Below are 23529 nucleotides of genomic sequence, written 5' to 3' on the forward strand. Positions count from 1 at the left end.
CTAATTGTTGTTTCCATTTTTGTTTTGTTTTTATATACAATTTGTATACATTATTTTATCTCGCACTTTGTACTTTATTTTGGTTCAGTTGCTATTGTTTGTGTGGTTTAGATGTTCTTTCAAACATAGGAATTTCTGTCATACAGTAACAGAATGTCATCAGAGGCTTCTTCAGACTTACTGTAATACAGACATCTATAGGAAATCTTTCCTGCACACAACCGTCACAACAACTCTTTGATTAAATTTATATGTACAGTATAGGTTACATTTAATATCCATAATAAAGTTTTTTCTAATTAAATATTTTTTAATTAAAATCCAATCATGGCTGCATAAAGCTAAAAGTTACAGAAACTAGCTTTAAATTTTTACTTTTGATTGTTTCTAATTATACCAAACATCAATCTGTTTGACTTTTCCCCAACTTTCCGAGTATAGACGGAAAGCACCATAAGAACTTTAACAATTGGGAAACAGTTGAACGTTGCATTTTCTAGCAGCAGTTGTAACTGGCTAAGTGGCTCACCGCCAGCTTACTTTTTTAAACATCATAGTTATTATGTTACTGTGTGATTACGGTGATACTGATATAGCTCCATTTGAATTTAAAAAGCTTCCTTGATTAAAAATTGTATTGTAAAAATTGTATTCTGTTCATTTTTGTATTTAAGTCCAGGTTAAACTTAAATGCTTTACATTAGCATATATTCTGTTTGAGGCACGGACTAGAGGAATATATTTATTGTAAAGTGAATAATATATTTAGCTACTACGTAGTTAATCGGCTTACATAAACAACCCAAAATTATTCATTTGACGTTTTGTGACTGAAACGTTTCAGTTAGGTAATTTGAGCCGCTTTTACTTTGAAAAGCACCGAGCGGAAGTAGTGTGGTGTTCCGCTGTGGGTTTGACATTAGGTCCGGGTTTTACCTCAGCTTTCTTTATTCCACCCTACCTCCCCGTTTCTTTCCCTGTTTAATGCGCCCCAGCCTGCCGTATGTGTCTATTTATTTATTTATGCTTTCTGTCTCACAGTGTTTAGTTGTTTTGTTTTAAGTTTTAGACGTTCCTCCAATGAGAAGGCGTAAAAGATGGAGCTTCATATCTTAGAGCACAGCTTGAAAGTGGCGAGTATAGAGAAAGAGGGGATCGAGATTTGCACCCATGGATTAATAAAACTCGCCTTCCTGGCCTCCAAAACAAGGTAGGCAACTTAAGAGTGGTGTTATCCGTGTGAAGCTGTTTTTATGTGTGTTTTATGTGCTTTTCCTGCTGCTGCTGTTGCTGCTGTTAACCTAGCCAGCAAACACCGGGGGTTGCATGTTAAAGGGTGTTTATTGGAGCTGCAGCTCGCTCCTGGAGTTGTCTTAATGCTCCAAACACGCCGCTTTTAGGTGTTATTGTCAGAGCAGCTCGCAGTTTCAGGGCCTGTCCGGCTTGTGGAGGGTAATTCCGAAGCTTTGTGGATCGACGCCGGTGTTGGTGTTGTTGCTTTCTGGCTTCTGTCAGGGTCATTTTAGCCCGATCTGGCAAAGTTCTGCATGCAGATGAGGGCATTTTAAATGCGGAAACTTTTCATGCAGAAGACCCGGTCGTCATGGCCGTAAATGGCAGGAAGCGGGCCCTGGGTAAAAGCTTGTTTTGGTGCCATACCATAGTTGCTACTGGTATGCAAATAATGTTATGTTGGCTTTTTATATGTACAAATAAAGCTTTAAATTCCTTATGCAACCTACCAAAATCAAGTTATTAGAATCAAATGATGTATAGAAATATAGGGTGCAAGCACGAGTGTTTTTTAAAATAGCACATGAGTTAAAAAAAATCATAAGGATAAAAATATGGCTTAATGATTTGAAAATTGAATAATAGTCAAAGACATTGAAATCACAGAATAAAAAATGAGTATTTTAATTATATTACCCAGTGCAAAAGTGATGATTGTTCAAAAATAATTAATAAAAGAATAATAAGTTGCTCAGTAGACATTCCACAAACTGACTTTGTTCTGTTTCATTCATTGCTTAAAAAAAAACCACAATAAGTTTGACTATTTTGGTGAGCATGTCAAGATGCTTCACTGATTTATTGCATCAGTTTATATATTATATTTTTCCAACATTAACAAGCATTCTTGATTAAATCTTTTAAACTAAACTAAAATGCAATATTTTGGACTACAGACTTGAACATATTTTTTATTATTTAACATTTATGTCTGTAAATTGTCAATAAAAAATATTTTAAAACAACAATATTTTTTATATCTTGTCAAATTGTCATTGACAGTTAAATTAGTTAAGGTGATCATTTTCTGACTTTTATTGTATTTCCTGTTTCAGATTTTTAAGACGTTTGGTTTCCATTAAAAGTTGAACATATGTTTCCTTTTTTTTAAAAAAAAAAAAAGAAGGCCAACTTTTCAGTGACAAGTGTATTTAATTATGAAAATTTCACTTTTGCAGTAATATGTCTTTCTAGCAGAATTAGGACTATTATAAGTCAGTTAGCAGATATTTATTACAATAATTCATTATCACTTGTTGAACCCGACATGGCATTACATAAGAACATTTTTAAAAATGGCCAACTTTTTATTTATTTTCTGTTCAGATTTTCCCAGGCTTCAGTGTAAACAAACCTCAGAAACATTGTGCCTAACTTGGTTTTTAATCTGCGCTCTCACAGAATGTTGCAGAAAGCTTTTCTAACACCCATTCATGAGAGTAATAGTAACGTTTTTTACTTCTGGCTCTGTTGTGGCCGGTGTCTCCTTCTGTGTGGTGCCCCAGATAAAACTCGGTGCTGCTGTGATTAATCGCTGATCAAACACAATCTCTTAAGGTTAATCTTTACCTGACGGGATCAAAACTGTCTGAAGTTGCATTGTAGCCACATGCTGTTAGTATTGATTACAGTTTGGGGACCAATAATATCCGAAGATTTATCTTACTCAGCTGATCTAATCAATCGTTATCTCAAACTACTTATGCTTGGAACATATTTCTAAGAGCAGTATGTAAGATCTATCAACCAACCGATACGACTTTATTCATAAAGCACTTTTTGTGCAATCAAATCTAAGGCAAAGAGCTTTTGTAAAAGTTCAAGAAAAAAAAAACAAGAAAAATGGTAAGTTAAAGGTGCAGTATGTAACTTCTATAAAAATGTTTTCTTCACATATTGGCAAAAACTGTCAGCATGTTGTGAGACAGATAATCTGTAAAAATATGGATCCTCTCCACCTTCTTCCTGAGGTATTATTGCTGTCTGAAGAAATGCACCACTCTCGACCAAAAACAACCAATCAGAGCCAGGAGGAGGGTCTTACCACTGTCAATCAACACATGTACCTGCTGCTAAATGTGCTAATGATGGAGAAACAACTTACTGTTACAGAAAAACCATTTATCTTCCATCATCGGTGGCTATGCTGACTAGCCTTAGCGTTCATGTGCTAGTTGCAGCGTAGCAGACAGTAAGGGATGTGCAGCGGCACAAAGAGGTGATTGACAGCGCCAAGACCTGCCTCCTGGCTCTGATTGGTTGTCTGTCATATCAAACTGTTACAACATGGTGACAGTTTCAAAAACATGGAGAATAAAATATTTTTAATAAACTTTATATACTGCAGCTTTAATAAGAGTTTGGAAATATTCATATTTGCTGACTTTCTTCTTTCTCCCATTGTTTAAATGATGTCTTTCTTTTTTTTCCCTTATTTTACCCCCGTCGTATACTTTCTGCCGTCCTTCATGTCCTTTTCCTTGGGTCTTATCTTCCCTCATTGTGTCCAACTTTCTTTACTCCCTTCTTCATTGTGTTTAGTCTTTTCTGATCTACATCCTTCATCCCTTCCTTGTGTCCAGTCTTTCTTTCTTTTGTCCTTCTTTCCACTTTCATAGTAGTGATAGTTTAATCCATCCTTCGTGCCCTATGCTTAATATACAAATACCTATTAAAGCAATGGTTTTGTTGCTTGCTAACATCATGGAGTCAGGATCAGCATCCTTGGTTTCTGATGTTTCAGACAGAAAGTAAGAAGTGTTTTTTAAATTTATGTTGATTCTCATATCAAGTTACTCCAGTGAAACAGGTCGGGCTGCCTGAAATAAATTAGAAAAATAAACCTTTTCTAGTTTATTTTTGGCCTACTGTATAGGCCATAGATCTATCACATGTTGTATAGGCCATAGTTCTATGGCCTATACAACATGTGATAAACTATAAACAATGACCACTTGTTTTGCGTGAGCACTTGATGTTCTCTGGAGATCATCTAATTTTAATTTCCACTACATTTGAAATGATAACCACTACTGTTTGGGAGTTTTGTGAGTCTTTCCCCTTCATTTTTAGGGTTTTTCACATGATAAAGATACAAACGTCAGTGAATTTTATTGGGATTTTATGTAATTGACCAGAGGTGTCCAACTCCAGTCCTCTGGAGTTTCTTGCGTGCAACTGGATGCATCCCTGCTCCAACACACCTGAACCAAATGATTGGCTCGTTACCTGATGAGGGAATTTGGCTAATATTACCTGCTAGCTTAACAATTAGCTTCACTTTTGATGTAAGAATGACCTTTTTCTGCAAGCTCACATCAAAAGTCTGCCTCCTGCAGAAGAACTTCTTTAAAGACTTATTTTCTTCACATATAAGCATAAGTTAAATTTGCAGTTTGCAAAATCACAAAATCTTACCAAGTATTTTTGGTCTGGTTTCTAGTGCTAATGTCTTAGCACTTGTAATAAGGCAAAACTAGCAAGCTATAGGAGCGTGTTTTAAATGCAACCTATTATGCTTCCTTGAAAAGGTTAGGATAGATCTATGGCCTATACAAAACATGTCGATTCCATTTGTTGCACAAAATAATTCTGTTAATGAGATTTCACCTGCTACTATAAAACAACATCAGTTCTGTCTATTTTGAGCTCCTTGCTGTTGCTGGGTGTAACTCAACAACAAAACACTTTTCCAGCAGCCATTGTACGGCACATCCAGTAGTAAAACCAGATGGCCAAGAGTACTGAAGCTCCGCTTGGGTTTCTATGTGACGGGCAGCGCCTGCTAATTTGTGATGTTACATCTGGAAGGTTTTTGAAACGGCACATTTTCCAGACATCAAAACACAGCTGGCTGTTTTTTATTTGTTTGTTTTTAAGCATTTGAGATGTTTTTAGAAACAGTAGAGACCCAAATGGAAGTATAAAAACATGCAAAATCAGAATTTTACATAATAAGTCCGCTTTAAGTAAATTATATTTCAATCTTGATTTTAAAGGAAATACTAGGTCCACTGGGAGATTATTTCACATAAAGCATGGGAAAAATGTCTTAAGTGAAATACTCTAGCTGTGGATTTAGTACTTTGTCATCAATATTAAGGAATTATTTACTTAAAACAAGCTCCTATAAATTGCTGAAAAGTTACTTGTTATTGGTACTGAGGTATTTGCACTAGAAACTAGACCAAAAACACTTGGTAAGATTTTGTTTTTGCTGTGTGTAAGTTGAAAGATGAGACAAGAACGTTTCTTGAACAAAGTCAAGTTCCTCCCATCTGAGACTTGATGTTTGGGGCCATTTTTTAAGTGATCGCATGCAGCTGGCAGCCATTCAGAAAGGATTACATAAGTTCATATAATTTGACTGCAGGGCCCGAGTTTTCATTGGTTCACACTGGATTTTTTTTTTTTTTTCCCTGCTGTTCCACTGAGGCACCAATGTTGAAGTGGCTCCTCTTTGATGAGCCTCTTCAAGTGTTTTCTTTCATCTTTAGAGAACATACAGTCTGTTTTTGCCGATATTGATTTGATTTCTTTTCAAATCTGCGGTTAAGAATTGAAAACCCAGTTCGTCTTTTTTTTCCCCTTCTTTCTTTTTTGAACCCATTCACAAAATGAAGTCTAACAACATCACGGAAAAGTCTCCAAGTGCTGCTTTGACAAAGGAACACAATGGGAACTCGGCAGCAGGTGATTACAGGAAGAAAAAGAAAAGTGCTCTGTTTTTCTGCTGCTGTTTACAGCATCTTATTTTACTCTTAAATAAGCTTCCACTCTATTCTCTGTTACCTGCCGATCCTCCTAATGTAGGACTCCTCTTGGCCAAAACCGGAATAAATCTGAGCAGTTCTTCTTCCTCCCAAATACATAAATGTAGTAATTTTTTGTTTCAAAAGTTTTGCAGTGTTATGAAATGTTTGCACGAACTTTGTGCAACAAAATGACATCAAGAGAACAAGGACTATATATTTTATTTTGGGGGGAAGGGAGGTGCTATAAACTAGATTTTGACTTTTTTTGATTGAAATTATTGTGATGAATCAATTATTGAAATAATAACTAATTTACTAATTAATTATCAGGACTCACAAAATGGCAATTTGTTGAAATAACATGTTCAGAGCAGTAATTAAGCTTAGGACACTTGGTGCATCAAAAGTGTGATTTATTAATTATTTTTTTAAATTGCTGTTGGGCACAGATTGGCTACATATCTTATTGAGTTTAATGAAATTTATTGATGCTTTCACTGGATCTACAGAGGAGAAAATGCATTTCAATATCAATTTCAACAACATTTAAAATTTTGGAGATTTTCAGATATTAACAGTAATTTTGCTACTATAAATCAGAATTCCCATGAGAAATTTTATATAACAATAAATCATGCATTTTTTTGTTATAAAAAATAACAATAAATTTTTTTTATTTTTTATTGTTAAAAAATAACAATCAAAAACCAATACATTGGTCTAACCTATGTATTGGTTTAACCAATACATTGATTAAACCAATACATTTAATCAATGTATTGGTTAAATTTTGTCAAACAAAATTGTACTTTTCATTCTCAAACCTGCTGTAAAAATATACATATTGTTTAGTTTATCCATCAAGTCAATCTGGTTTGTTTAGTGAGTAAAGACTAACCCTGTTTAGTGGGATTGAGGCAAAGTATGATTATTTGTTTGTGAAAAACTGGCGAAAGCTCCCTGAATCTGAAAAGCGTGTTGAAAAACTCCAGGAGATAAATGGTGGAGCTGGATTCTGGCTCGGTACCGTCCCGCCCGCTGGCGAGTTCAGAGCAGCTCCTGGAAGATAAAGATCCTGATTACTGTCAGGCGCTTGGAGCATGACTCCAGATGAATGTCAGCACCTCTGCAGAATCGGCAAATCACTCGATACGACTCAACAGCTTCAACAGAGGAATGTGTCCTTAATTTGTTTCTCCCTACAAGACCTGAAATAATCCAGGACATTCATGTTTTAGTTACTTTTGTGACAGAATTTTCTAATGTTTTTTTTTTAATGAAATTTATTTTTAAATATTTTTTAAAATATGTTTTAAAAAATTTTTTTAAATAATTTTATTTATAGTAAATAAGATTACATATTTCATTATAATTAAGCTAATAATGTGTATCTCACAGAAGGGATGACTGAAGTAAAAGCCACTTTTTGGAAATGCTTTTTCATTTGTGATTTATTTTTTTAGAAAAAGCGAGAAAAAACAAAACAAAAAAAAACTTAAGATCTGCTCAAAAAGCACCTGAAAGTACTGCATTTAGAAGCATATCTTGTTCTGTTTTAAATGAAACCATCTAAAAAAAAAAAAAGTAACTTTATTTTTAAATCCTCATTAAATGCTCCTGATGATTAAACTCTGTTTTAATCACAGTTCTCCACGGTGCTGTAATTTAACCCAGAGCTGTGAATCCTGTGTGTTTGGGGCTCATTTAAAGCCTGCATGTGAAGTTCCTAACAGGCTCACAGGGTGAGGCTTATGCAAGCCAGACGTGCAGGCGAACGTGGTTCTGCAGTGGTTCTCCTGTCTGGCGTTAATCTGAACGCAGTGTTGTCAAAGAGTAAACAAAGTCATTAAGCGGAGCTCGCATTAATATGATAAAAGGAGGACGAATCTGCCCAGACCGGAGGGACGACGCTCGGTCCTCGTCGTCTTTAATGTCCCCGCTCGACAAAACAAGCCGTAAATCAGGGTGACGTGTGACAGCTCGTCTAATTCAAGGAGGAAATGCGGCTTTCCTTCACAGGCAGAGCTGCTAGAGCCTCAGTGTTGATGTCTTTCTGTTCCTTCACACCGTTCAGACAAATATGAAGTGTAAATATTGAGCGGCAGGCCGGTGAGCAGCGAGGTCGTCACTGGACTCATGTTGATGCCGTTTCCCTGTCTGCTCAAGGCCATGATGGAAAATCTCTGCTTCTGCTGAAACATGGGTTAAAGTGAACAAACTTCACTGAAAGCAGCTTTTTTTGTCACTTAGTCTTTATTGAATTGTATTAATTTTGTATTAACACAAAAAACATAGGACACATTCAACTACTTGCTGGGTAACATTTACCTCAATTATGTTTTATATAAATTCTCAATTTTACCCATTTTCTGTCCATTTCTGTAGTTTGTAGTTTCAATTATAAATATTTCTTCCATTATTGCAGTCTATTGGTGCCTTCATTTTCTCCAGTTCCTCATTATTGCTTTCTTTACCCCTGTCAGTAATGTCTAATATTACACTAATTAGATTAACTCACCAAGATTTAAACAAGATCTGTAAGCTCAGCTGGCGGTGAAGTCTAAAAAACTTAAACTTGTCAAACCAAGATTGTTTTACCTTAATTTTCCTTTTCTGTTCAACCAACATTCGCAGTTCTTCAGAACAATGCCTCAAATGAGCCATCTGTTGTTATTTATGACCAGGATGTTAACATTTACCACTGATTCGACCTCATTTATTAAACTCCACATGGACACTTATTGAATTAGAAGCATGCATGTTAAGTTTGTTGGTTCTGGTGGTTTTCCTTTACTCTACTACATCTAGCAGTAAACTGTTTATCAGAGTTTAACAGCTTTAAAAAGTCTGAATTGTAATTGTTTCATTGGATCAAATTTCCAGACTTCAGTTTTTATCCTTCTTGTCACATGGGCCACAATCTTTAAATCTAAACAATAGCTCTGTTAGACTAAACAATAGTCTAAAAGTTTTAGACTTTTTTTTTAAAAGAGTCTAAAACTTTTTAAACTGCTCCAAGATCAACTAGGTATTTGCTATTTTTTAAATCATTTAACATTTTAATTAAACAAATAGAGCTGTTGGCTTGTCTCGTACTCTGGAGCGTTTTGGACCAGTTGACTGCAACATACAGCTGGATTTGGATTTTTTTTCTCCAGTATTTGTGATGTCTGGCCTGATGTTGTTTTATCTTATTACTGCTGGAACTAAGTTCTGATTTTTCTCCGTTTTCTTTCTCCACTGCTGCTGCATGAGAAACCTTCATGTTACCAAAGAGCAGAGCTCAGTGATGACTGGAAGCTCGGTTTCCTTTTGGTGTCGCTTTTTAAAGTTGTCTTGTAGAGGCGCATCGTGCACTTAGTTCCTTAACAAGATGGAAGGTGGGGGAGAAAAAAATCTCTTCTGTTTGTTTTTATCCCCCTTTACTCCACAAAACAACTAAAATTTTATTTTTTGATAAAATGTATGTATTAAAAGCTTTGCCTCTTTTGTTGGGGATGCCTTGCATCTTTTTAGGTCAACTTCCCAGCTTATCTAATTCCTTTCTGAATACTTAAAACAACTGAAGCAGCTCCAAGTGTTGGAATAATACTTGTTGTGTTTCTTTTTGGGGGGTTTTTCCGTTTCAGATGCAAGTTCTTCAGTTTGACGGAGACTCCAGAGGACTACACTATCATCGTGGACGAGGAAGGATTTAAAGGTGGGCCTCTCTCTCTCTCTCTCTAAGGTAGTCGCCGTGGCAACCGTGGATGGGGATCACGTTGTGTTTTCTCTAATCGTGTCCAGCGGCGGCGACTTCGGCTGCCACTGTTTGAGCACACTCTGTCGTTATAGATGCGAGGCCAATTGGCCGGCCGCCGTTCTCTGTGGCGGGCTGAGTGAACGAACCCGTGTCATTACCCTGCCGTTTCCACAGTGACCCTCCTCGGTTACTCTGGAGACCACATGCTGTGTGTTGCATAACTGCTGCAGGTATTTTACACTGATAAGTGCCTCAGTTTGTGTGTGTGTGTGTGTTTTGTTGGACTAAGAAACGGGGTGAAACTCAAGCAAGCCGTGTCGGATGACATCAAGTAAACAGGACACACGGTTCTGACCGAACCCTGACAGGACGCTGCCGGTGGTCACAACCAAGAGCTTTTTGTGATTTTCTTCCTTTTTTATTTTTATTGTTGTTGTGTTTAAAGCTGCAGTTAAGGATGACCTATATAAGTAGTCAATGATTCTGTCAATTATTCTGATGATTAATTGAATAACCAAATTTTTAAAAAGTGGTGCATTTTGCAGGTTTTCCATTTAACCGTTGGAGGTTTTTTATGCTAAATTAGAAAATACTAAAATATGAAGATAAAATGATTGCATTCCTTTTTTGAATAACAAAAATTTTATTACCTATAATGCAATTACAGTATTTCCTTAGTGAACACTTTATCATTTGTAGCAGAGGATGCAGCTAAAAAAATATTCAACTTGAAAAGTTCAGACCTTTCTGCTCGACTTAAAGACTGATCTATTGATTAATTTTTGAATTAATTCTTTTATTTTATAAATTTTGCTGGAACTATGTAAATATGTTTTTACCAAGTTGTTGCAAAAGTTTTTCTTATATATATCTTAACTGCAAAATGTGTATATTTTTGTACAGCTTTGGCTTAATTACTGCTCTCGGTGTGTTTTCTTTCAGCAGATTGCTTTTTTTGAGTCTGAATACTCCAGTTAATCATTAATCGACTACTAAATTAGTTTACAATTATTTCAATAAACGATTAATCATAATTAATACGATTAATAGTTTCAGCCCTACATGTGTTTCTTGAAACGATCAAGCTCCACTCAGACTTTTCTGACTTTGAATGAAATGAGATATTTATAAATCACTTATGAAGTAAGTGATTTATAAAGTAAAACTTATATTAAAAAGCAGATATCTGCACCAGTTTGCCCAGAGATCCAAAATAAAACAGTTATTTCCTCTGGGTCTGGATGTTGTGCAACTGGAAGGATTTTTTTCTCTTTTGCTTTCGGACACTTGTTATATGATGTAACCGTGGCAACAAGATGTTTTTTTTACAACCAGGAGCAGCTGGTGAACTTCTTGAAGCTCAAATAACGTCTGAACTTTGACCCCAAATCCTGGAGGAGTTAAAAACGGAGACTTCATGGATGCAGAGCAGGACCAGAGAGTTGAGAGAGGAGGAGGAAGTTCTCACCATGTCTCTGACTCCAACGTCTTTCTAAACAAATGGCCAGACAGAGATTTTAAAAAGGAGTGGCAAAGGCAAATGAGGTGGATTAGCAGCGCTTGGTGTCATCCAGAGCATGTTGCTGTGGAAATATTGTCTTCTCTGCCTTGAAATTGAGCTGTTAGCATGTCATCCAGCAACAGCCTTTAGTCAGAGGCTTCTTCTGACTAAAGAAGACAGTTTTACAGTCTTTGTTGCAAGACTGACTGCGACTGGAGATCCTTCTTGGCTGCAGCATCACCAACCGCAACCACTCTTTGAAGATATTTGGATCCTTAACCATTTCCTTTTGGCATTATCTTTGAATTTAATTTAATTTTCTGTTAATCAGCTCTGACTCATGACTATCCTGTTTAAGTACAGAAAATATTTTATTTTTTTAAATCTTTTTGATTTAGCCTTTTTGAGTTGTTGGTAAGCAGCCACATATCCATTCACTGCTGATCCAAACAACACATAGTTATCCAAATATGGCAATGAATTTTACTTCAAAGGCTCATTTTGTGTTGGTAAAATGTGTTTTTAAAGTACCTGTCTGCTTTGAGAAACAATAGATGGTTTTAGTAACATTTAAGGATTTATGAGGTTTTATTGTGTGCAGGTCATTTCTCACCTGTTAGTCCAGTAGACTCGATTGGAGAATTGAAACTTTTGCTACATTTTCAACTTTCACAGTGCACTATGTTATACACTGCTCAAAAAAATAAAGGGAACACTCAAATAACACATCCTAGATCTGAATGAAAGAAATATTCTCATTGAATACTTTGTTCTGTACAAAGTTCCATTTGCACAACAGCAGGTGAAATTGATTGTCAATCAGTGTTGCTTCCTAAGTGGACAGTTTGATTTCACAGAAGTTTGATTTACTTGGAGTTATATTGTGTTGTTTAAGTGTTCCCTTTATTTTTTTGAGCAGTGTATATTAGAGCCATTCTGTGTAGAAAAACGAGGATATTTCTAACAAAACTATAAACAAGAACATTTCTGAACTTCTGAGTTTTAAAAGTCAACTTTTGAAACTGAGAAATTTCTTGAGTTATTTTCTAGCAAATCTTTGACGTTTCAAACACAGAACTTTAAAAGCTTTTTTCTAGAAAATTTCCAAGTTTATTTTTTTTAGCGGAAATGTACTCTTCCCTTTTTTTATCATCTACATTGACCCTAAAACGTGTCGTACTGCACTGTCAAACCCAAACCCTTTAAAAACATGCTCCCCTCCTCGCCTGTGGGAAGATACTGAGCGCAACTTCCTTCTTCATAAAAAGCAAACAAAAAGGAGTGGCATCAGATTTTAGCGGCTGTTGGATTTCTTTTTTGTTTCAGGCTAAAAGAACTGGATCCATTTCTCCCGCTAGCGCTAGACTCGCGCATCTGTTTTGATTGGATTTACCCAGAATGCCCTGCAGCCTGCTTCCTGCTTTTGGAGCGGTGTCCATTCCCAGGATAGTTGTTAGAAAACGTCAGACTCCAGCTGTTTCCACAGAAAGGATGAATAAAAACTCCTCTTTCCTCCTCCTCCTCAGAGCTGCCCCAGTCGAATCTCATCAGTGTTGCCGATTCAACATGGCTGGCGCTCAACGTGGTTTCCGGCGGCGGCAACGCTTCCAGCTCGCAGCCAATCGGCGTCACCAAAATCGCCAAATCAGTCATCGCGCCACTGGCCGACCACAACATCTCTGTTTTCATGCTGTCAACGTATCAGACCGACTTCATCCTGGTGAGTGTCCTTCCAGACAGTCATGGTGCCGTTTCTTTTATTTAAGGGGAGTCAGACTCCATAATAATAAGAATGTTTTAAAGCGATGCTGATGTCGTTCCTCCGGCTCTACGAAGGAATGTTCAGGTTTTTATTTGTACTTTTGCTTCTTTCTCACTCACTGACGCCATGTTGTTTATGTAGAAAATGAGAATATTGAGGCCCAACATCTTAGAGCTGCAGGGAAGGAATTAACTTTGAAAACAGAATATGGAAGATTTATGAATTTTGAAGAAACTGTCTCTGAGACCTTGTCTCTGATATTAATCGAGTTTTTTTGTAGAGAAGTCTGTTTTGATGTGTAGTCATATAATCTGACATGATTCACTGAAACAAATTTATTTCATTATTTCCATAAATATGATTTTTTTTCAGCAATTGTTTACGTCCAGATTTACAGCGTCTGCTGCAGAATTATGACGCATGTCTCACATCTATGACGTAAAAGTCGAATAAGATGATCAACATGAGCGTTTATGCTCCAGATTATTTGAAAACTATCGGATATTTATTCGGAGTACTTCCACATATGGAAGTGGAACAAATCGGCTTCTTTGGTCTGTTTTTAAAGATCAGAATTGGGCCGTACACACTGCGGTGAGAGAGTTGAATATGGGTCACGTTTGCCTACAAGTGATTGATGTGTCCAAGCATACTCACAAAGTTTAGTGGAAGGAAAAAGTGCTCAAGCAGTAGCCTTGAAAGGACCTGAATTATTGTTTCTAGATTAACTTTTCCTGTTGTTCTACTTTGAGATGCATCTTTATTGCAGGTAAATAAAAACTTTTTTTAATCATCCACGGAACCAGCTGTGATGTCAGCCGCCGGTTTGGAGACGTTAAAGGAAACATTTGCATGTGATTAAGCTGATGATGATTTTGACTTAACCTGAACAGGTTGCAGTCACGTCATACATGTCGGCATAAAGCTGGCCAGCTTTACGGCCTCCTGTAACTGTTGCATTATTTGTCTGTTATGCAACCGCTGGCAGGCTGTTGTTTACGTCCACAGAGCCGGCATGAAAAAGGCAATAACAGTGGATGAGATGAACCGATGACTGACTGTCTGATTTTTAAATTGGAAGAAAATCCTCTGGAGTATCCAGAGGGACTCTTTGTTTTTACTGCCTCAGTCCTGTGGAAAAACAAGGTCTGCTGACCCACTCCAGCTTCTGTTTTTGTTTTTTTTGTTTAGTTTTTTTAAATGGGGGGAAAATAACGGCTGTGTGCGTCGATAATCTGTTACATAAAGAGGATCAGCAGCTCAGCTTCTTGGAAACCAAGGTACCAAACTCAGACCTGCTTCCTGTCTCCACACCGTCTGCTTTACATAAAACAAACGTTTACAGCAGCGTTCCCACATCAGCTCCTTAACGTCCGACATCGATTTACTGCAGATTTCCAACCAAATCTATATGGAAACCAAATAAACCAGATCAAAATCTTCACTGTTATGTTGCTTTGTGTTACAATTATTATTTAAATATGACCTAAAAAGACCCACTGGAAGTGATTGCATCATCTCATCTAGGAATAAATGAATATTACAGAAAAGTCTTTAAATATGTTCCTTATTCTATAATCTGAATCAAAAGTAGATTTTTACATTGATTTATATGCATGAGACAATAGAAGTTAGTCTATTCTATGAATATTGAACAAATTTATACTCTGAATTACATTCAATCCCCTTTTTATTTGGGTTTCTAATCCCAGTTTGGACCCTCAGGTTCTAACTCCTAATGAAACTAAAATACTACTACTGAAAAATCTAAATGAGCCTCATTAATTTAAATATTATTTTTCTGCTCTATTGTCTGTGAAAATATAAGAAAACATGCCAACCCTTCATACACACAGAAAAACTAGGGACTCTGTTTTTTGTGACTAAATCATATTTAAATGCACTTTCAGCGCTTTTTGAGGATAACTGGCTTATGAGCTAAAACATTATATATTACAACACAATAAACTAGGTTATTCTGTTTTCCCTTGTTTTAATGAGACACATTTTTAAGGAGAAAATATTTAAGTTGTGAGTGCATTTGCAAGTGGAGAATTAAAAAAAGCAAACATCTGTTTGCCTGTAAAGCTGGAAACCAGTGAGAACTTAAGACTTGGTTAAAATTTTTAATCAAGTTAATCTGTAATTAACCTGCAATTTAGTCGAGTATACTGTCAAAATAAGCAACATTTACAATTTAAAAACTAATTTTTGTTGCTAAATTATTAAATAAATAGACATATTAGCTCAACAACAAACACATTTGTTTTTAATCTGTTATTTAGTTTATCCAACCATCAGATTGGTGGAAAGAGTTTCAGGAACTCCTGGTCATTCATGGAACTTTAGAAATGTGGTCTGCTGCTGATACATAGTTGGCACTGAGATGGTATTTTAGGCTGGAATAGCTTCGCTGTTTGGCTAACTCAGTTTAGCACTAGAGCAACAGCGTTGTGTATTTTCATGCGTCAAAAAGCAGTTAATTCTTTGTGACGCAGAAATGAACTCCCAGCCAGACGCGGCTTTGTCGCTGTTTGCAGACGTAGCTTGTGAATCAGACATTTAGTCTGATTTATGGGCCCAGAAACATGTGAAAACAAAAGTTAAACTTAGAACTTTTGTATTTGTGTTTTTTTTTTTTAAAAAGGGATTAAATGCAGTAACATTTTGTAGGCATTAAAATTGAATTAATTTATCAAAGTTAAAGCTGCAATGATTTAGTTTAAATCTATTTCTTTAGGCTTTTTAGGGTTGATTGCCAATGATCCCAAACATTAGACATCGAAACATTTTAATAGAGAATAGTGCTTTTTTTCTTTATTTTATTTCTTTCTTATGAAAATACTTTTCATAAATATGAACTCAATAACTCAATATTTAGCTGTTGAGTTTTGTAAGCACAGTTTCTAAGTGAAAGGGTGAGTTAAAGAAAATTAGTTTTCAGGACCTTTAAGCTCCAACCCTTCACCTTAAGTCAGACTAAAGTTTTTGCTACCATTTCTCTGAACTTCTTTGCTGGTTTTTTCCCCCACCAGGTCCGAGAGCGCGACCTGCCGATGGTCATGCACACTCTGTCTTCCGAGTTCACACTGTTCCGGGTTGTCAATGGAGAAACAGTCGCCGCACACAACCTGGGAATCTCCAACGGATTTGTGAAGCCGAAACTTGGTAGGTATTTTTTTTATTAGTATTTATTTTTTAAGCTGATCCCGCCTAACCACTGACGTTTTGTCGTGTTTCAGTGCCGCGCCCCATCATTCACCCTCTGTCCAGCCCCAGCAACATGTTCTGTGTGACCAGCTTGGACCCAGACACGCTGCCCTCCGTCGCCACGCTGCTCATGGACGTCATGTTCTACTCTAGAGGGTAAGACGCTCACTACGCCGTGGCCTCAACGTATCCTGAACGGGTTCAACTCTGAAGCTGATCAGGAAGAGAAGCTGTTTTCTGGAGCTCAGTCTAAACAGGAAGCTAACATGTTGCTGCTTTTAGAACCAAAATTAAAAATATTTTAGTCATTTGACCAATCTGATAATATTTGCCTCAATAAGATAATAAAAATAGATTGTTAATAAGTGATTAAATCCATGTTCTCCTTTTCCAAGCAAACAAAGAGAAAAAATAACCACACATTTAAATTTCCTGCTTTGACTCTCAAATTTTCTCTGTTGCAGTGAAACACTGGATGCTTGAAATAGTTTCTATATAGACGTATTTGATCAAATGTCTGTAAAATCTAAAGCTGTTGGTATACCTGTGAGGTATTGTAGTCACAATAAAAAAGAAAGTACACCTTCCTCATTGAATCCATCTAGTTATAACGTGTGCTTCAAAATGAATACAAAATATATATATATATATTTTGCATTTGAAGATTTAATATTGATGGCAACAAGTATGGTTTTATGGATCTGCTGTATCTTATTCATCTATCAAAGCTGCAGCACATCTGTTCAGCTGGTTTTACCTCTTTATGAACTGTACAATGGCTGCTGGAACAGACAAGCATTTAGTTGTTGAATTATCAACCAGAAACCACTTTCTGCATTCTTGCTGTTTTGTGCAGGAGGCTCTCCTTCTGCTTTTCAAAGATGTACGGTTGTGCGTCTGTTTGCAAGTTTAAACGTTGAGTTTAGACTCACCGTTGTCACTTTTCTTTTAATTTAAAGTGAAAAGGCACCCTAAAACGGCTCCTTCTGAAAACGGGCAGAACTGATCAGACTAAAATCTGATTATCTAATAATGAGTTGGTGCAATAAAATGTAATATGTTTTGTATAGGCCATAGACCTCAGGTTGCCTTTAGGCATAAAAACGAGCTGGATGTGACCATAAGAGACGTTGAGTTCCTGAAGGTTTCAGTTTCTTCTCCAGGTCAAAAGAGGTCGGGGCGTCCGGCGAGGACTCCACTCACATCCGCTTCTTCTCCTTCTCTCTGATCGAGGGCTATATCTCACTGGTCATGGACGAGCAGACAGCTCAGAGGTGAGCCCAAATAAAACTTCATTATCTTTCTTTTTCCTTGAAGATCCCACGCTTGTTTCCTCAAGATGTTGTTTTTCTCTGCTAAAGGGTTCGTTACTTTTATGTCGGGGGAATAAATTCATGATTGCTATTTGAAGGGGTGATTAGCTTGTTGCTAAGCAATAACGAACCTCTTGGGTGGACGCGGTGTACTTAAATCACAGTGGGTGTCGTTCTGACTCATTCCTTCTCCACCGAGTCCCCCATTTTCTCTCCATGAACTCCCTCATTAAGCTTGGAGCCCATGCAGAAAAGCATCCGGCTTCATGTCCCACCTCGTCCCTAATGGCCTAATCAAAGCCTGGCCATTCAAAACTAGAAGTGGGTACGTCAGTGATGCCTTAACTGAAATCATAACAACAAAAATAAAAATAATAAAAAAATATATAGACTGGTTTGATTGTGGTTTCTGCAGCATGTAGGTCAGAATTGTCTCCATGTTTTCTGTAATGTTCTGCCTTAAAGGGACAGGTCACCTATTTATCTTCACTTTACAGTTTGTCGTCTTTAACGAGCCGAAAAATCTACCTGCTGTTATTCTATCATTTCTATTTTAACTGCTGAGTATCTTTAGTTTACCTTCTTATTTTAAATGTGAAACAAGTCAAAAGTAAAAAATAAATAAATGTTTGGATAATTAATGAATAGTTGAATATATTTCATTTGATGGAACAATGAATATTAATGATGGTACAATATAAACACCGGATTCAACAAGATGCTCATTTCCATCCATGGTCCCATAAAACACAAATAAAATTACATAAATGTTTTTGTTTATTCTCTGTCTCATAGTGAATGGAGTTTCTGGACAATCAGTTGTTCATCAATCTGTCCAAATGTTTTTTCCTAATCTATCACCCCTCTTGTATTTTTCATTATTTCTTATTCAGCACATGGCTACTGTAGATATTTACAGTAAATGTTACATAAGCTAAGTAACTCAACCTTGTATATTAAAAGAAATATATAAAACAGATTTTGTCCTGAATGTTGTGGATTATGTTGATTTTTTTTTCCCTTCAGATTTAGGAGATCAAACAGCATCGCTTGTGTGGCGTCGCTGTGGTCAAAAAATAAATAAATCTTCCCCAGCCAGCGTTTAGTCTCCATGGCAACCAACAACCATACTTTCATATGAGTGGTGATTTGTAGAGACGACATTGAAACATCGACTCTGCAGCTTCACTTCATGTAGAAAGTTCCTATATGAGGAAAAAATTCATGAAGTTACAGAAAATATTCAGAAGAAAAACATATTTACCTCCCGACACGTTTTGTCTTCATGATTTCATCACATTTACATATCTCTGATTTGATACCACAAAGAGGAAATACAAAATATAGTTTAATTTATTAATGGGAAAAAAAAGTGATTCAAGTGTTAAGTCTAATAAACCTAATAACTTTTTGTGCTGTGTCTCCATAGCAACAACATCCATCCATCAGGGCTTCATGTTGTCAGTCTGGTTGTATTTAAGTAATGTCTTGTTTCTACAATTATCATAGTTGGCTCTGGGTAATAAAAAGCATAATTATGCTTTGAATGAACACATTATTCAAAATGGTTTTGTGTATTTAGTCGTTATTTTGTCTGATTAAAATGTCTACTGGGTGAGATTTTAATCAGTTAAGTTTTTAACTGATTTTAGTGATAAATGTTTAAATCTGGATTTTTTTCAGTTCTAATCCATCATTTCTTCTCTTCCAGGTTCCCAAACAACGTTCTGTTCACCAGCGCCTCTGGTGAGCTCTGGAAAATGGTTCGAATTGGAGGACAACCTTTAGGCTTTGGTGAGTTCCTGCTGTTTTATTTTGAAGGATTAAACGACTTCCTGTAGCTCTTCTCGGTCTAAAAAAAGAAAGAAAGCTTCAGTGGCTCCTAAAATTAACAATCTTAGTATCCAATTAATTGGTCATTCTGGACGATTAATTGGATAAACAAATTTAATGACATAAATTAATTTTTTGATATGTTCCTTAAATGAAAGTTGGGAATCTGTTGTGGATTATGGATTATCCACTGTAATATTTGCGTCTGGTTTTGTATTTTTGCACTTGGAAAACAATGCAAACTGTTTTTATCAACGTTGAGATGAAGAGTTGATTTTATTTTTTTTTTGCAGATGAATGTGGCATCGTGGCTCAGATATCAGAACCTCTGGCAACAGCTGACATTCCTGCTTACTACATTAGTACCTTCAAGTTTGACCACGCTCTGGTAAGAAAACCTTGGTAGTCAGTATCTTACATGCAGGAGACGATGAACACAAAGCTTAGCTCTTTGCTAGATGCTGTCTATGTTTTTTTTTTAAAGTATGTAAAATTGAGTGCTGCAGTCTGCCTCTCATTCATCTGTTCGGTCGTGTTTTATCATCTCCGCATTTTTACTACCAGACAGTGTGAACTACGTAACCTCATCTACTAAAACTACATTTCTTGTTGCTGCTTCTCCTCCAGGTCCCGGAGGAGAACATCCAGAGCGTGATCAGAGCTCTGCGGACCGAGAGCACAGCGCAGTGAACGACCTTGTTGCTTTTCCTTTTTCCAGTCATTTCGTTCAAACGTTTATCATCGCCCGAAAAGTGCCAAGAGTGTGTTGGTGGGTTGCTGTGGATCAGCTCAGAGAAGGAGGAGGCTTCTGCTGCCATCACTGTTGTTTTTCTCCCTGGAGCCCCCTGCTGGCCGCCGGCCGCCACTGCTTTAGTTTGCTACACTTGATGTTTCTTTACCTCTAAAAGCTGCTTCCTCCCACCAGCACCATACTGTAAAACCTACTTCAATCCTCTCAAGGAAGAATGACGAATGTACTCCAAATCAAAGAAATATTCAGTAAGCTCTCCATCTCGTCCCCCTCCCCCATCGTTTTCTCAGTGCCAATGTTCTTGAACGCCGAACCCGATGCCTTGTCTGACTGCTGCATGTTTGCAGTGAAGGAGGCGGTTTCATAGTTACACTTTTGATTTGATCTTTTAGTCTATGTTAAACTGAACCAGCAATGACCTGACCCAGTCCTTCACACCTTATGGTTATTATGGGAAGTCTGGTCTGGCGACGCATGAAGGAAATCATAAGATGTGCTTTGGGATGTTTGGTGAATTCACACTGTGAGCAGCCTGGCTGATTTTAGAACTGAGACTCAAATGAACTTTTTTTCTGTCTTGAATTTAGCATTTATTACTCTTCATAATCTAATAAATCAATACTTAAATCATTGAGATTGCTTTTAAAATTGGAACCGAAAAGATTTGATTTCAGGTTTATATGCAGCACTTTAAAGACACTCCAGCATCATTGCACTGTTATTGTTTAGTGTTTACAGGTCAACTTTACTCCTCCCTAATGAAATATTTTCCAAAAGTTTGTCCCTAAAACCTAAACTGCTTTCTGGAAAGTTCTTCTCAGTTTCCAGAACTGAGAGGAACTTTAAAAAACTTGCAGGTTAGTTTTCTGATTTTAACAGACGCATTGTAACAAACCCGACAATTGTCACCAATTTGAAGTTATCAAAATTGTAGAAATTTACAGATATGATGTTTTATATCTTATCTCACTGTTGTTTCTAAGACACAAACAAGTCGTTACAACATCTTGATGACATGGTGAAGTTGTTTTTGACATGGTTAGGAGAGAAAACATTTTGAGGAGAGAAACATGAGTCGGCTTGAACCTCCATAGCATTAGATGCTCTCAATGCAGAAACAATCATTCATATGAGCCATAAAGCATCTGAAGCCAACCTGAATGTTTTCTTCATTTCTTTTAACCAAACTCTAAGCTTTCAATGATGCTTTCCAAATTCTTAAATCAACATTTTCATCAGAAACAGCTGGAAACTCGGCTATCTGTGCTTTTTCCCTTCCTGTCGGGTTTTTATTGTTGCAGAAAACTGCAAAATAAATCCTTCACAGATTAATGCTTCCTTAAGGCACTGCACAATAATCTTTAAAAGCTCTTTTTGATTTAAAAATGACTTAATTTTAGAAGTAAATGATGTGCTGTTGATCCAGTCAGACCAGGTTTAAAACTCCAGTTTTGAGTTGTACTCTGCATTAAAAACAAAATCCTTCAACTATTATCGAGGGTTTACAGAAGATGATTAGGGCCACTGAATAAAAACAGAATTTTGAATTTAATCTCAGAATTTAGACTTTTTTTTCTGAATTCATTCTTTGAATTCTAATTCTGCGTCAAAATCTAAAAGTAATCACGTGGCTGTTTCTTCCTTGTTTCAGAATTGTAAACGTTATCCACACTAGAAGCCTGTTTTAAGACTTAAGATTTGAGTTTTAAGACTAGATTTGGATGAAATTGTGCATAAACAATTGAGGGGAAAAAAAGTTACAATTCTGAGATTAAAGTTCTTTTTTTTTTTAATGTCTCTAATCCTGTAAAGTGTTTACACTTTAAAACCAACTGTTCCACCTCAGAACAGGCCAATAAAAACCTGCACTCTGCCATGTTTTGACGCTGGCGTTGCTCACAGTGTGACGCCGCAGTGAGACTTGATGAATGATGATCTACAGTCGTAATAAATTACTGAGCCACTTTGAAAATGTGCTGAACATAAGCTACGGTTCACAGGGGGAAGGAAGGCTCCTCTCCGACCCCTGGTGTCCACTTAAGGTCTTGAAGCCGCCCCCCTCCGGCTCCAATCTGCACTTTAACGCAGGTCCCCCCTCCACCCCACACTGACCTGCTGTACTGATGTGAAACCAGAGAGGACTTCTCACTTCACAATGATTTTATCCACGTGGAAGAAGTAGTGACGATGTTCTCCCTGGCTTTCAAACCTCTGATCAGATTAGTAGAAATCATGTCTATCAGTGTTAAAACTCCAGGAAGGTAACTTTTGTTTTTCTGATTGCATTTCAAAGAAACATGTTGGAAAACTTTTCATTTGGAGCTTCTCGTGTGAAAACGAAATAAACGAGCTGTTGGTTTTTTTTTTTTCTTTTGAGCCTCTGTGTTTTTACTTACCAGGTGCAATCTGGTTTTCAAAGCCTCCAGGATTACATATGGAGAGAAATGAAGGAAAGAAGAGATTAGCTTTAACTCTTGGTGTTCAGGAATCTCAACTGGAACTTTATGCAATAAATCAGCAAAGGGCTGGGGGTAGACAGATTTTAACAAATCATCAAATTTTTGGTTTTTGAAGATGTGATTTGTGGAAACTTTGGATTATATATATAAATACATAATTATATATAGTAGAGATTGATGTCAATGTACCCAAGGCGGCCATGTTGTTTGACAAGCGTGTGTCACAGCTTCCATTTATTTGAACTTTAAATTCAGTTTAACTTTACAGCAAAATAAAGCAATGTTACCGGAAAACTGTTGTAATACGAGAATAAAGCGTTAAAATGACCAGAATAGTCATTTTGGAGAAACATTTTTTTTTATTAATTATTCAAGCTTTTTTGTCATTAAAGCAACTTTTTTTCCTTATAATTTTAAGACGGTTTTCTGGAAAAATTGCATCTTTATTCTGCAAATATTAAGACGGTCTTCTGGTAAATAATACATTCTCATAGATTTGCCCTTATACTCTGTCGTACAACTCACAGAAGGGATGATTGAAATAAAAATCACTTAAAAGTTTGTCCCAGGTTTGTTCAAATCTAGGAGTGAATCCAGATAAAGTTCATAGGTCCCTATAAAATATTTTTAAAACATCTATAGATAATAAAGAAAAACAAATCTGTTCGTATTTGACCAAAATAAGGAAAAATATGTGAGAGCAACTCGAGCAAAACAGTTGAGAAACTACAATACAAAACATTTTAACAGGAAATCTGAAACTAAAGTATTGATTTTACCTGCTAGCATCAATATGTTACTGACTTTGTATCGATATTACAAATATGTTGGATCAATCCGCCCACCTCAAAGTAAACAAAATTACTGTCAAACATTTGTGCAGCAAAAACTTGTTTTGCCATAATTTTAAA

The 23529-nt window shown here is 36.5% G+C and overlaps 1 protein-coding gene across 1 annotated transcript; it reads left to right on the top strand.

The window, feature by feature from the left end:
• Nucleotides 1–900: 900 nt before the first annotated feature.
• On the top strand, nucleotides 901–22528 carry castor2 (cytosolic arginine sensor for mTORC1 subunit 2). Its single transcript, XM_005809308.3, has 9 exons — nucleotides 901–1210; nucleotides 9677–9747; nucleotides 12817–13010; nucleotides 16088–16220; nucleotides 16295–16418; nucleotides 17426–17536; nucleotides 19287–19369; nucleotides 19702–19796; nucleotides 20036–22528. Exons 1-9 carry the CDS (start codon nucleotides 1098–1100, stop codon nucleotides 20096–20098), a joined length of 987 nt encoding a protein of 328 aa, XP_005809365.1. The 5' UTR covers nucleotides 901–1097; the 3' UTR covers nucleotides 20099–22528.
• Nucleotides 22529–23529: the final 1001 nt, after the last annotated feature.

This window comes from Xiphophorus maculatus, chromosome 11, assembly GCF_002775205.1.
Source record: "Xiphophorus maculatus strain JP 163 A chromosome 11, X_maculatus-5.0-male, whole genome shotgun sequence".
NCBI lineage: Eukaryota > Metazoa > Chordata > Actinopteri > Cyprinodontiformes > Poeciliidae > Xiphophorus > Xiphophorus maculatus.

Bases quoted from the DNA above. Each gene is read 5' to 3' on its own strand.
- castor2 (XM_005809308.3), top strand. From the start codon at position 1,098: ATGGAGCTTCATATCTTAGAGCACAGCTTGAAAGTGGCGAGTATAGAG. The intron at 17,537-19,286 runs GTGAGCCCAAAT...CTTCTCTTCCAG, and splicing joins GACGAGCAGACAGCTCAGAG to GTTCCCAAACAACGTTCTGT. The intron at 19,797-20,035 runs GTAAGAAAACCT...CTTCTCCTCCAG, and splicing joins TCAAGTTTGACCACGCTCTG to GTCCCGGAGGAGAACATCCA.